Source organism: Orbicella faveolata, unplaced genomic scaffold (assembly GCF_042242905.1).
Source record: "Orbicella faveolata isolate gen_17 unplaced genomic scaffold, um_ofav_v1 contig_12, whole genome shotgun sequence".
Lineage (NCBI taxonomy): Eukaryota > Metazoa > Cnidaria > Anthozoa > Scleractinia > Merulinidae > Orbicella > Orbicella faveolata.
The window spans coordinates 12,185,305-12,200,000 of record NW_028301539.1 but is presented as its reverse complement, the minus strand read 5'-3'; the positions used below and the strand labels follow the sequence as shown (position 1 = coordinate 12,200,000).

Genomic DNA, 14,696 nt, shown 5'->3' with positions numbered 1-14,696 from the left:
TCACGGCTGCCATATTGATGTTCTTAAACAATAGGAAGTGTTTGTATGAGAATATAACCCATTTGCCAAAAGGAGAGAAATTTCGCTGTTATGAAGAAATAATGAACTATCGATTGGCGGCCGCCGCCGTAACGTCATGTAAAAACACAACCTAAAGACACCGTGACATTTACGGATGTAAAATATATGTTTGGAGATCTAGCATGCTTTTAGCCAACGATTCCTGATTGGCCAATAATATTCGGAAGCTGTTCGGATAGGTGACGAGGGTTTCCCGACTGTACCAAGCACTCGTTATCCTACTAACGAAACACTGTCGTGTTAGAAGATACACTCACCCGAATCTGAGTCATCTGCTGCGTGTTTCAGAGCTTCTTCTGCCTTCTGCTGCCAGGCAGCCTCGTTCGACAACATTTTACAAACAAAGTCCTGCATGAAAAATGCGAGGATCCAGTTAAGCTAAGACTATCATTCTAAATCATCAGCAAGCTCATTGCTTAACACACTTTCTCTGATCCCAGTATTTTTATTATATTTTACTTTGGTTTCATTGCATGATCTTTATTACGTTTATCTTGACCTAATTAATCAGAGTTAATGCTAGATAATTGTACCACGTATTGTGGAATAAAGCGGAATTCAAGACAGCAATACTACAAATGAACTTGACGTTCCATGGGAAAACGTTTGTATCACAGTTGTTTCAGCTACCGATGTGAAGATGATTGTACCTTTATCCAAGCAAGAGAATCGTGAGTTGTAAGTTCCTCGACTAGCGTCAGTTCTTCTTCCAGAGAACTACATGTGCGACCAGATTTCCACAACCGTTTCTAAGGAGAGATGCCACAAATAATAAGAGTCGGCGGAGACACTACTCAAAAATCCGAGTTTAAATAAGGATGTATGCGTGTATATGTATGTATGAAAAAGTACATCACAATCAGCACTGCATAATTAGGTGCAGCCTGCGAACGCAGACGTATTTCCGGCTGTCACTTGTCTCCGCCGAAAAATAACGTCTGCAAACCCGAGCCAGGAAACGATTTCTCTGACGTAGGAATTTTAAGCCAATCACAGTTTAGCTCAAGTAGCCCCAGAACTACTGCGCGAGGTATTCGCTGTTTCATTTTATCATGGAATCTGATTGGCCAAGGAGAAACAAAAGTCATTACGTCACAGAAATCGTTTCCTGGCTCGGGTTCGCAGACGTTATTTTTCGGCGGGGACGAGCTACAGCCGGAAATACGTCTGCGTTCGCAGGCTAAATTAGGTGTCTCTCTGACGTAAAACAGTTGAATACAGTCCGCTACAGTCACTCAAAAAACATAAACGTTTCCCTCTTTTGATGCGGAATTGTGTTTTGTATAGGTGATCATACGGTTTCGAGTTCAATTTGGAATTAATTTGCACGAGTGAGTTTTTCAAAAAGCTGAAGTTGCACGAGCCGCTTCGGCGAGTGCAATTTCAGCTTTTTGAAAAACTCACAAGTGCAAATTAATTCCAAATTGAAAGAGAAAAACCGTATGATTACTTATTAATAATATAAACATGAAAAAATTCGCGTGGAGGAAGTGACGGAAGATCTTTCTTAAAGGCATTTTTTTCTCATTCGAGAAAACGTTTTTCAAAGTTTCCGCACAAAAATATTCGTCATCATTTTACGTGATATCATTTGCTTAGAAAATTTCCTATTGTCTTTCAGCCAATCACAATCCAGAATTACGATGTGTAATTTGCACTTGTGTTACACTTATTGCACTGGTGTTACACAGTGTTCTCCTTTTCAGGCGGTAACCGGTAAAATTTACCGCCTGTAGCACCACTCATTACCGCCTAAAATCCCTTGGAATTCTTAAAAATTCAACAGGTAAAAGAAAAAAATATAGTTGTTTCACCGACGTAATTGGTATTTTATCCTTGTAACAGAATAAATAAACAGATTAAAAGATAAACTGCACAGGCTATGGTTTGTAAGTTCTATCTGTGGCTTTCGAACTTCGTGGCAAGATCCACGAATTTTTGGCGGGCTTTCTGCCACAATTCCTTCTCATATCTCTCCGTCAGCAATGGTAAGAAGTCACGAATGGAAACAGTTACAGGTAAAGTAATTTTAGAAGTTAAAAGATGTGGGAAATCAGTTCCATGAACTTCCCACCTAACTATCGGCTTTAGAAAACTGGTGTTGCTAAATTGACCAACATTCAAGTGTGGTGATCGAAAACTTCATCTTCGTCACGAAATGCTCCACATTCAGATCAAAAGTGTTTAAAATCTATTTTTCAGACGACGTTTTGAGAGAATCCTTGACAATAAAACCCTTCCAGAACGTGAATGAAAATGAATATGCAGCAATTTCGTTTGGTTTTGAGAGACGACCGCAGATTTTGTAGTGACAATTCATGTAAGCATAGCGAGGATACCCCGGAAGTGGCTTTTGCCTATTTTTCTGTGACTTTAGGGCAAGAGAATTAAGACAAAGAATAAAACACTTAAAACTGTTTGATTTCATTTGACATCTAAAGCCATCTGATTGCTTTACCGGTTTAAAATGTTCTTTTACCTGTTGTACTGAAAACAAGGGAGAACCTTGTTACACATTTTGCACTGGTGTTACACTTGAACTGCACTGCTCTCAGCCAGTCAGAACCGAGCAATTTTTTTCATGTATATTATTAGTCAAATAATCGCGCGGGGATTGGAAGGGATACTTTGCCTTTACGCGAGAGTCCGCGGTTTAACGAAGTTTTCGTCTAACCAGTCTGATTTGGATCAAATACTAAGGACGGTCTTATCACCAGTCTTACCGCCATGCCGTCCAGATGTTTTCGTAGCTCGCTGGTTGAATCTCTCAAATCCTTATCCTTAGCTTCTTTCTAAGCAACAATAAGTTGGAAAAACCAATAAATTTGTTTTCTGGAAAACATCAAACTGCACAATCATAAAACACACTATTATCATATGAATAGGAAAATTACTTCACTGTGATTGTCAAAGAACAGGCAAATTTATCTTTAATTACACTCGTGGTGTAAGGGGCGTAGCGAGGTTTTTGAATAGTTGTAGGCCTGTTTTTAAAATGAGTCGTTATCACGCTGAAGGCTTATATCGAGCGCCGAAGGTCCGAACTTCTTGGGGGGTCCGGGAGCATGCTCCCCGGGAAATGCTTTTTACTGAAACTTCTAAAACGCCATTTCAGGACGGGTAGGGTGAAAAATTGTAGACCCGGGCCTACAGGCCTATAGGCTCGCTACGTCCCTTCCAGTAAATCCGCTAATCTTTTTCTTTCTGTTTTTTTTTTTTGTTGTTGTTGTTTTGGTTCGAATATTTTAGCGCGCAGAATCCTTCCATACACGAACCGTTTCGTGCGAAATGAAGATCGAGTATAACAAAGGAAGGCCTGCAGGGGTTTGCTAGTTTGTCACTCGCTATTATTTGCGTCCCTCTTCAACCAAGCAGCCAGCTACTGTGCCAAGGCAACTATCAGTTGACACTAGAGGCCTTTTTTGGAAATAACTGTAGCTGAAATAACGTAATTGAAAGATGAAATCTGATTGAGGTAGCGCTAATTATTTCAAAAATTTGTTACGGACGCTAACAAGAACAGGCGTTATATCGGCTGATGTGTGTGCTGACCTCGCTCTCTGAGCTGGCGTACTGTTGGATTTCCTCCACAAGTGACAGCTTGTCATGAGCCAGCTGTCTCACGTGATCAAGAAGTTCATCATCCTCCAGTTCATGATCCACTGTGCTTGGAACACCTCCACTGAATGTGTATTCTATTAACTTCCGCCGGAAGCGATCAAACTAGAAAACAGTGTACGACATCTGTTAAGCCGAGAGGTCGCGCTTTACGACCAATCTGTCTTCCTTACTTAGTTTTTCCTGTATCATGCTAGAATCTTGGACAGACCTTGCTGAGAAAAGCGAATATCTCACGCCAGTAGTCAGCACTTTCAGCTAACAAGACGGCAGCAACATTTGTAACCCCCATCAGTCACCGTTAATTCAGAGAACCTGCAATTTATCTTCTTTACACAAGAGCAACATTGAACTGGGGGAGGGAGGGGCGATAAACATCTACAAGTAATTTTAATTGTCTAGATGGTAACAGTCTAATACGTCTGGGATTGTAGTTTCAGCTACTATGTTCATTATTAGTTTTTACTGACACAAAGAAAACTACGTAGATCTTTATTATCGAGGAGAACTTAGCTGTTGGCCAAGTAGCCAGCTACACGTTCTGTGATTGTTAGAAAAACCAAGGCGCCAGTTGTTTCTTTCCTTGGCTCACTTGGTTCTCCACCCGGATAGCGAGTATCATTGCCGAGTATTTAACTTACCCTTTTCTCCATCTGATGGAAGTCAACCTTCAACAGTTTCTCAGCTCTTTGTGCGTCAAGACACTGCGCTTTAGCGTGGTCTAACTCTTGTTGAGTCGATTTATCACTCTGCGAAATAAAAGAAACGAGTTTAAGAAAAATGCAGTGACGGTTCAGTAGGTGCTACAGACCGAAAAAACTATTGGCTGAATGTAAGAAACGACTGGAAGAAATGACGAAAATCTCGCGCACTTTGTTTGCCGTCCGCCATATCCAGGCAAAAGTAAGTATTTTAACAGGTTTTTCAGTTTGTGAACTTGAGAACTTTATTTTATTATCCTCATAAGGAGTTATAAAATACTGAACAAAACAAGAAGACAATTTTTCGGCAAGCTGCCGAGGGTGTAGAACATACTAGGTAATGAAATAACGACAACAATAAACTTGGTTGTTGAAAGGCAGTAATTTTTCCCTTGGTCTTTTTCAATGTTGCAGATCAGAGACACCTCAATACTAGCATTTCTAACTCACAAAGGATAAAACAAGCCGTATGTACTACAATGAATATGATCACGTCTGGTAGGGTGCATTTCGTATGACTTCAATTTCATGTCAATTGACCAACAAATTGGAAAAGGGTGTTAAGTTTCCATAGCAACCAACCTGCCGTCCCTCACTAAGATGACCTCTCATTTTCTCTAACTCATGCTCCAGGTCAGCAATGGTTTTAATTCTTTCCTTTAACTGCTTCTCCGTGCTCTGAAGTTTCTAACAAAGAAAACCCTCGAATGTCAAAATAGCTATTTCACACTGAACGACTATTACAGGCACGTGCTCCAAAACACTGGTGACCAATATCACACAAGACGTCATCGCTTAATAACTAACGTATATACAGAGCTCCCCATTTCCACTACATTTCTGAAGCTCTCCATGCACTATCTATTAACATGCTTGGCTTGTTGCTCAGGTGACTGTACACAATAAACATTGAACAGAATTTAACGCCGCATGTTCTAGACCGAATCTTGAAAGTTTTTCTTTTATGAATTTACTGATGAAATCGTATGTAAGGTTTAACTGTTGTCACGAAAGCATAAAACATTATTAACAGGTATTTAGCTCCATGAATGAATAAGTACCGTAAATGACAAGCAAGCATTTGACTCACTACGAGGACGTTTATACATCCTTTTCTTCTAACCTTCTACTTTTTTTTAGCTCCTGTCCATAAGCCACGCTTCAAACTGATATTTCTGTTCTTATAACTTCCAATCAGTAGTTTCAAAAAACTTCGTGAACTGCATGGCATGATATATTTCTACTGACTTCGTGTAACTACAAGACAATTTACACGCTTTCAAGTGGAATACGAATCAATTTTGACAGGAATCTTGGACATTAATGGACATGAAAGAAAACTTGTCAAATCTTATTTCAGCTAACGCCAGATTCTGGATAGTGTAACTGGTAGAAACCACTCACGGAAGAGAAATCGAGTCATCACTTATTAAAAATCATAAACGATATTCGACGTCATTTCGATCGATTAAAACTAACTCCACCAACTGTAAACCATGACTGAGAAAAAAACTAGGAAACTAAGGGACACAAAACTATTTCACTATGTTGACATTCCTAAAAGGTCATTAGTCAAAATCTGTTTTCAAAACATCAGCATATTAACAACACAAAAGCAGCAAAGATGAATCCATTACAGTAAGTCAACAACTTAACAAGCCTTCTAATTACAAATATTAACCCGCAGCAAGATTTCAACAGAAGTTACTCTTTAGTTTACTTTCCGATCGTGGCAACGAAATCACCGCAATCAAGTGGTGTCTACATACAGACACATTTAAGTTTACCGAAAACATCAGATGGTACAACAGAAATGTTCCGCTTGTACGCAGGAAACCGACAATGTGCGGCAACTAAGAGACTAATGCTTTGGTATTTTGAAGAAATTTCTAGACATCAAATGCTAAATACTAATTAAAAGTACGTCAGTTCAACTCGGACGAAGGCAAAGATTGATCTGGTGACCCTCTCTAGTCACTAGGACTATCTCATCACATAACGCTAATTGCAATTCCTTAGTTAGTTAGGGCAGTATGTGGTTGTACATGTGGTTGTAGTGGCAAAAACAGCACTTCGTTCAGAAAAGGCTGACATTCTTACTCCTGTTGTTGCATACAGCTCCTGTTGTAGTTTTTGTACTTCTTTTTCTGCATCTTTAGCGGCTTTCTGCCGTCCCAACTGAAAACAAATTTAAAAGAAGAACATCTTCACTGGGAAAATATGCAGAATATTTGGGCAACAAAAGTTTAATACCTTATAACAGTCACTGACTTTATTAGACTTTTATTACTCAGCGCAACAGATATAAAACATCTGAATAACAACAACTCATTTAAATAAACGACTGTCTGACAATTAAAACGTGTGAAGAATGCTGGCGTGCAGCACTGATGCCCAACACTCATAACTGTAAACTTTCAAAATATCCTACACAGGGGTTGCAAAGGGTATCAAAGACTGAAATAGGACGCGAGTTATACAACCCCGGAGGCACGCCTCGCCCCTAGAAAGGTCGACTTGTTGAGTAAATGAGGTGTAAATGCTACCACAAACGACAGGAACGCTTTTGAGAAAATATACCCTCTTTCCATGCTGTCACTGTGTTGACGGTAAGTATACAGCAGCCTTGTATCTATTAGCATCAACAAAGTCGTTGTTCAGTTTCTTCTCACCTTCGTTGACATTGTAGAGATCGTTGAATCTTTTTCACGCAGCTCTTTTTTAAGTTTTTCAATCTCAGTCTTGGCCTGGTGAACCAGTGCATCCTTGGCTGAATTTTCTCTCTGTAATCCATTTAGTAAAGTCGTGGACTGCATCTTCTGTTTGTTGAGTTTTTCATTGTCATTGGTTAACTGAGCTATCCTTCGCTCTTTCTCAGCTATTTCAGTGCGTAAGGAAGCAATCTTGTTTGTGGTGGCGTTTGGGTCTGTTTTAACCCAAGTAGTAGCTTTAGGCTAAAACGAAAACATTGCTTTGTTCATTGCATGATTACTTAGAGATACAAGATATTAATTGTAAGTAACTTTTTTCCTGTGTTGTAATAGCTGAAATAATTTTTTGAAAAATTTATATTATTGATTCTGATAACACAGAACAATATAGAGGCCCTGAGAAATATGGTAGATGTACACACACTACATAAGCTACCCAGAAGCTCTTTGCTGCTAAACAAACCTGAGCCTGTAACTGGTCCTTCAGGGTGGACACTTCATTGTTCTTGGCATGAAGTTGATTTTGATACATGGCTAACTTTTGTGCTGCTGTCTTTTCACTTTCCTCCTTCTCTTGTAGAATCCCTTGTAACTGTGAAACTTGCTCACGAAGCTGTAGAATAATACTTGAGTTTGAAAATGCTGAGTCCTCACCTCCAGGCCTAGGGGAAAAAAGTCAAAAATTAATGGAAAAGTCATTAATAGCACATCTGACTCACACATGTTTTAACATTTGGAGTTAAGCAGGCTGTAAAATGGGCAAGGCTAAGTGAGAAAAAAGGAGCAAATTAAAGTGACTGTATTTGATGAAATGCACAAAGTAAAGGGCATACCTTAAAAGCCAAGGTCTGGAACACTAGTACAGATTTTAGAGGCAAGCTGTACACCCAGGGAAGACTCCTATATAAAAAGGACGGGGATGCTTGTCGGAAATTTTGAAAAGAACCCCTAAAAGGTACCAAGTGAGTGTGGTTTGAAATTTTTTCCACCCCTAAGAGGTACCAATTCTAAAACAACACATTATCCCCTGGACATCATATTTTTTCAACTCAATACTGTAAAAAGTGCTGCAAAAGCTCCTGCTGTGGACCTTTTGAGGCTGAAGAGGTACCACAACCACTTTATTTAACCTCTAAAAGGTACAATGAGCATCCCCGTCCTTTTTATATGGTAGTCTCCCCCCCCCCCCCCCCCCCCCTGGGGCTGAACAACAGGGTATCGAAAGTCCTGTCAGTGTTTTATTTCTGAAGCAGCCTAAGAGTTTTGAGAACTGAACAGCATGAAATAAAGTCCATTTTTTAAGGTCAACAATAATAAATAATAATAATAATAATATTTAATATTTCTAAGGCGCAAATTAACATGTGAATATGATCAAATGCGCCTACACCAGTAGCAATGGTATGTAGATTTCAGAACCAAGCTATAACAGGGTGTGGGAAGTCCCACTGCTTTATTCTAAATCAAAGTAGCATAAGCGTTTTGAGAACCGGACAGCACATGCACACAATTAACCACAGTAATTATATTAACTTATGTGTAGATGGCAGCAGTAACTGCTATACATGAAACCTCAGCAACTTAACTATACCTGAAACCACCACTCGATTGAAGAGCTCCCTTGAGATCAACAACCTCATCTCTCAGAGCTGCAATGACTCCATCTTTTCTGTGACACTCTGCTTCATATGAGGCCAGTCGGCTGAGTTCATCGCCCATTCGTAACAGACGTTCCTCCTGGTAGAAGTGAATTAAATTAATAAAACTTTTCACAAAACAACAATTACCTCCTCCCCCCTTTTACTCCCCAATATAATGGTGTCATTCACAAGCTTGTTCCTTAACCTACACAGCTAGGGGGTGGGGGGGACAGTCAAGTATGATTATTATACTCACAGGGAGGTTGAACTTTTGCAGAGACTTTTTGGAGTAAAAGATTTTGGTTAGGAATTTATAGGAATTGAAGTGGTTTGTAACTGTTAGGCCATGTTCTGTTAGGCTCAAACATCTTAGTTGAGATTTATGTGGTTTTTTGTTGGGAAAACCATTTTTAATTATAGTTGAACAAATTATTAATTAATTGAAATAATTTATTATTTTCAACCCATGCTCCATTTTCTATGCAGCTTGTACACAACAGCAACTTACCAATTCCTGCGCAGTTTGTTCTCCTGTCTGTATTGGACCATTGACCCATCCACCTGAGAGACAAACAGATGTCAGTAACTTCACTGAAATTTTTGCACTGGCTATTTACCTGGTTGTCTCATCAACACCATTATTGTTCATATAGGCACATCAATAAAAACAAAATGCCACCTGGAATGAGAAAGTCTTGAAATATTCATTGGATGTGTGCTATTTTTTCCACTCGATTAGCTGTCCTTATATACTTACCTCTGCTCACAGGGGGGACAGCTGACCTCTCTCTACCAGCAGAGCTGGGGCGTGCCTTTGTGGAACCAGCACTTGTTGGTCGTGACCTCAGCGGTGGGTGGGGCATGACACTAGTCTGTCAAATAAGTTATAAATAAATCAATAAACATTATGTGTTTTGGTTTATCTATGATTTTGAAATAAGTTCTTCTCTCTATTTCCAAGAGGCTCTTCCCCCACCCTTAAAAGTGTACCACGGGCATTATAGTCATTCAGTCACTCATCATCTTCATCCCAAATCAGACATAAGACTGTTGAGACTGATGAATGAGACTTTAACATTATCTAATCTGTTCTATTTGAATGTGCTTTAATTATTGATGACTGAATCAATTTGAGTTAAATTGTATGTTTTGCAATAAGACAGATGACAGTTATTACCTTGGGATCAGAAGTTCCTCGTAACTCTGTCATGGAAGGTCCCCAAGTGCCAGGTAGACTTACTGCTTGAGAGCTTGGGTACAGTGACATGCCTTCACTGCTAGTGGGAGTGGTAGTGGTAATGTAAGGGAGGGAGGTTACTCCTGCTGACTGTGAGGATAACACACGCAGCCTGTATGACTCCCATGGCTTTGAAAATGACAATGAGGGGTAATGCATTGGGGATGAGGAGTCAACAAGAAATTCAAATCCTGTATTTCCTGTTTTATCACAAACATGTTAAGGAGTACACTGTACAACTACATGTAGTATTTAAATGAGGTAAATTACATATTAACAGCATAACATATAGAGTTACATCTTAAGACATTCTCTATAAGGTACAATTAAAGGACTGTTTTGTCACAGCAAACCTTGCACCCAACCAACAGTGCACTAATCCATGGACCTTTAGTCCAAAGGATGCCTCCTACAACAATAAATAATTAAAGGATACCATATCCAAATCGAATGACGTCTCCAGAAGCAAGTCTCACAGCAGCATTTTGTACACGGCATTCATTAACATAAGTTCCATGTGCAGAGTTGAGATCTTGAACTACAAAGCAACCTTCTGACTCATTATATTCAATAACAGCATGTTGACGCTCTATATTTGAGCACTGCAATAACAACAAGAAGATCAGTTAGATCTTATAACCGCGCTTTGAGAAATCTATTCATGATGACGTAATGGTCTTAGTCTGGAAGTTCACTCAGGACATGCCCATGATACGAAAAAAACAAGTGTCGCGCTATTAGTAACGCTATTAATGAACAGCTTTCTTCCTTAAAAGTCAAAATTTAATTTGTTTGCACTAAGTGTAATGGACAAGCAAAGTAGTCACGCAAGTCACACAATCCAAGGTTTACGCTATCCATGGCTATGAAATTTTAGAACGGTTGTGTTTTTCCCCCTAGCATTGACATAAATGCTGCAAGTTCTGGCAAGCTCCTGTTTACCTCAGCAAATATTTAATTTTCCTTCAGATCTCTTAACTCGCTGCGATGAAACAGCCAAAGAATTTACTTCATTTGCCTAAACCCAAAAGAAATAGTCGCAAAATTGCAAATAAATTAATGACCGTCGCTTGTGGCAAGATAAACTTGCAAAGTAAACACGATCTTATTTGTCACGTAGCGAAAGTGAAAGCTGGAACGTCAACGCATTCCATGGCTGACGAAATACCTATTTTTAGTCTTCTTATTATTCCCTTCGAATCCAACGCTTTGATACAACCAAAAGAAAATTATTTTACACACAATAAAGAAAACAATATCTGTAACAATGTCCATGTATTAATGTTTCAACAGCTTTTGGCAAATAAACATCACAGGTTGCGTGATTCAAAATTTGGCCGAGAGAAAGTTTGGGTCTGGTCACCGACAAAACTTAAAAAAATAAGATAAACACCATGCAGAGCAAAAACCATGCTTGGCCCATGGCCATGCTGTTAACAAGATACTCACATTAATCAAAACCTAATGCAGGGTTTAATTCATGATATTTACTACAATTACAAATTTTCCCATGCAAAGATGTAGCAACAAGTGAGGCCCATGAGAGTAAAAGTCTAACATGCCACTCCCTGTTGAAACATTGGCCATGGAGGCTGATTCATTCTATACTGCACAAGCTTGACATTTGCTGGCCGCTGAAAGACTCTGGGTAATAGGTTGAATGAAGACAAACAACAATACTCGTGTTGAAATTCCAACAACGATGTGTGGACCTTCTTTTTTTTAGCATATGAAAAGTTTGGAATATTTCAGACAGTGACATACTGCATAACCTTCATAACAGGACCTCATAAATGTTGTAATATCCAGTTAAACTCTTGAAATGCCAAAACCATAGGGAACAAAGAAAGTCCTCATGTCGACAAGGTCTCCATAATTTTTTCCGGTTTTCCACTTTTATTACAACCACACCAGGTTAAGAAAAAAAAAAATACATATTCAAAGTGTCCATAATTATTAAATAATATAAGCTTGGGATTAAACCATTGCCCTCACCACAAGGTATTATATTAAAGTGGTTAGTAGGTTTTAGTTACACGTAGCTAAATAAATAAATAAATATACATTTATATAGCGCCATTTTCCACTAATTGTCCATGGCGCTTTACAATACTTTAAAATTAAAATCCTAATTCTTTAAAAACCTAAAATCCTAAATCCTTAAAGTTAAAATCTTAAGAATTAAACACGCTATATAATACAATTAGGCTACAAATAAAAAGTAAAAACTACAAATCAAATGCACGTTTAAAAAGATAAGTCTTAAGATTAGCCTTAAAAACTGCCTCTGATGATGAAAGTCTGATTTGGAGGGGTAGTTTATTCCAGAGCCTTGGTGCCGTCACGGAAAAAGCCCTTTCACCATACGTTTTAAGATTTGCTCTAGGCTCACCAAGCAACCTGTTGTTTGAAGATCTTAGTGTCCAACCAGAAATGTTAAATTGCAGTAGGTCTCTAATGTAATCAGGGGCCAGTCCATTCAGAGCTTTGTAAGTTAACAACAATATTTTGAAAATAATCCTAAAATGAACTGGCAACCAATGTAAGCTCCTTAGTAAAGCTCCTTAAAGCACAACAAGGTTCATCTGTTTGTAATTTAGTGGTTCAAGTGAATCTGTAATAAATGAATGAATCCATGAAAAATTATATCAAAGTGATATAGACTTTTAGAAATGGTATTACAAGCATTGATTGTGACCGTCAGGTGTTCTTTCAAAAACAACTTTATTTACACATGGAAAAAGTTATTATTTTGGGAATGGGATCTTCAGGCACATTGTGCTCTGCTAATGTTGCACTCCTGTTTTGCACTCAGTCATAAACCATAAATAATCGGAATATCCCAACCAATCAATCATGGATTATAATTATTGAAGTCTGCTGATAAGTATTCCACATGATTTCCTTAGAAGTAGGAGCTTCTCTTGTAAAATTGTACAAGCCAAAATATTTCTACATATATAAACAAAACAAATGCTTGAAAACTCAGATGCCCCGAGTGGTATTCAAATGTGATACAAATGCGGTGTTGTGGGTTCAAATCCCGCTCGCGCCATCTGATTTTTTCCAGCATTTGTTCTGTTTATATATTCAAATAGACATAAAGAGTTAAAATGATAAACAATAAGTTTTTCATTTCCTGCTGTAACTGATTAAGTATCAAGCATAATCTGCTGTCAACTCAGTTACAGTGTTTGATCAATTTCCAATTGCTGCTGATGATCAGCACACCACAAGCCTAAGTAATCAATAATGTATAGTCTGAGGTTGTAAACAGCCTATTAATTTTATTCTTATAGTGTACATATATTTCATTCAATTCAATTCAGTCAATTTGATCTAAACATTGGTAGATTTTTCCAAAGACCACAAATTCCAATCATCTTTACTTGAATTTTATAAGTTTATTTATTCCCTACACAAACAAAACGCAACCTTGAAAACGTCGAGACTGTTAATCCAAGCCCAAAGATCTTCAAGTAATTTAATGTGTACAAGTACAAACTTTGACTAAGATTTAACGACAAAACAGAAATCAGAACGACATATTTCTCTCATGAACACTCTAACAGAATGTTTTGATCTTCTGTGAAGAGCACTTTGAGAAACTACTATACCTTTAATTAACGTATTGACCATTAAACTTCGAATTCTATTGTGTCTGGGTAACGCGGATCTGGAACGCTCGCAATGAAAGAATAACTTTCATGATCAGACAATATGAAAACTGCAGACCGAGCAAAAGCTTTTCAAACCTAAAAGTTATCACATAAGCTTAAGTGCAGAACTATCTTAGTATAGCAGAATTCAGAGTTACCCGATATCGTACAAATTAGCTTATTTTTTTTTCTGTTAACGCTAAATAATCAAGTTAAACTAGGAAGTTTTAGTTAACTGAATCTTTGCGCATCAAGACACCGCTCGAACACATTGAATGAACAGCTAAAGTAAAACGAATGCCTCAAGTTTTCTTCGTAAATCTAAATCACTCTATTGTCGCCAGGAAAAATAAGTATTTTACGTTACACCGGTTACCTGAATGATAACATCACTGCCTTCACAACCGATAGTTGTAAGCGGTTGCCGGAGTTGATGAACACAACTTCCATCTCTTGAACGTAGACACGCTTTCATTGATGAAATGATTATGTCATTACAACTAATCTGTTATTTCTGCTTGGAAAATAATTCCGTTCAGAACGATCATAAACATTCGATCCTTCCCGCTGGAATTCCAATATGGCCGAACGTGTTCGCGTTCAGCAGTTGCTATGGTGACGTGGCTTTCAAATCCAATCAAAATTCCGAAAATTTTGGAACTGAATTGAGTGGAATGGAAATTTCGGGGGAAAAATGGATTCTGACAGTCTGTATAAGCTTGGGGAGCGGTATTGTCAGGAGTCTTCAAATAGTAAAGAGGCTTCTGCGTCGAAATACATGGGAAGCACTTGAGCGCGAAATCGCTCGACATCGCTTGCTTTGTCTTTATTCGTCCTGTTCTAGCTCTGTTTATTTTCCTTAGGTAGCATTCAGTATTTAGAAAGGGGGTGGACCAGAAGAATTGAGGGGAGGGTCATTAATATTTTACCCACCCCAAAAGGGGGGGGGGGGGGTCGTCATAAATTTGACCCAACATAGAGGGGGTTACTTCATCGTTTTACATATTATAGTAAAGTCTGCATATGAAGAATACAAAAGCAGAAACCGA

At 38.4% G+C, this 14,696-nt stretch overlaps 1 protein-coding gene across 1 annotated transcript in view; it reads right to left on the bottom strand.

Moving 5' to 3' along the window:
• Positions 1 to 14,255, bottom strand: part of LOC110061508 (forkhead-associated domain-containing protein 1-like) — a 38,797-nt gene extending 24,542 nt beyond the window's left edge. The window contains exons 1-15 of the mRNA XM_020768341.2: positions 14,024 to 14,255; positions 10,425 to 10,590; positions 9,929 to 10,188; positions 9,509 to 9,623; positions 9,260 to 9,312; positions 8,703 to 8,848; positions 7,575 to 7,773; positions 7,073 to 7,354; positions 6,501 to 6,578; positions 4,983 to 5,087; positions 4,341 to 4,448; positions 3,634 to 3,804; positions 2,805 to 2,873; positions 732 to 830; positions 339 to 429 (exon numbers count right to left, since the gene is read on the bottom strand). Coding sequence (XP_020624000.2) covers positions 339 to 429; positions 732 to 830; positions 2,805 to 2,873; positions 3,634 to 3,804; positions 4,341 to 4,448; positions 4,983 to 5,087; positions 6,501 to 6,578; positions 7,073 to 7,354; positions 7,575 to 7,773; positions 8,703 to 8,848; positions 9,260 to 9,312; positions 9,509 to 9,623; positions 9,929 to 10,188; positions 10,425 to 10,590; positions 14,024 to 14,122 — 2,041 coding nt within the window. The 5' untranslated portion in view covers positions 14,123 to 14,255. The remainder of the gene's footprint in view (positions 1 to 338; positions 430 to 731; positions 831 to 2,804; positions 2,874 to 3,633; positions 3,805 to 4,340; positions 4,449 to 4,982; positions 5,088 to 6,500; positions 6,579 to 7,072; positions 7,355 to 7,574; positions 7,774 to 8,702; positions 8,849 to 9,259; positions 9,313 to 9,508; positions 9,624 to 9,928; positions 10,189 to 10,424; positions 10,591 to 14,023) is intronic.
• Positions 14,256 to 14,696: the final 441 nt, after the last annotated feature.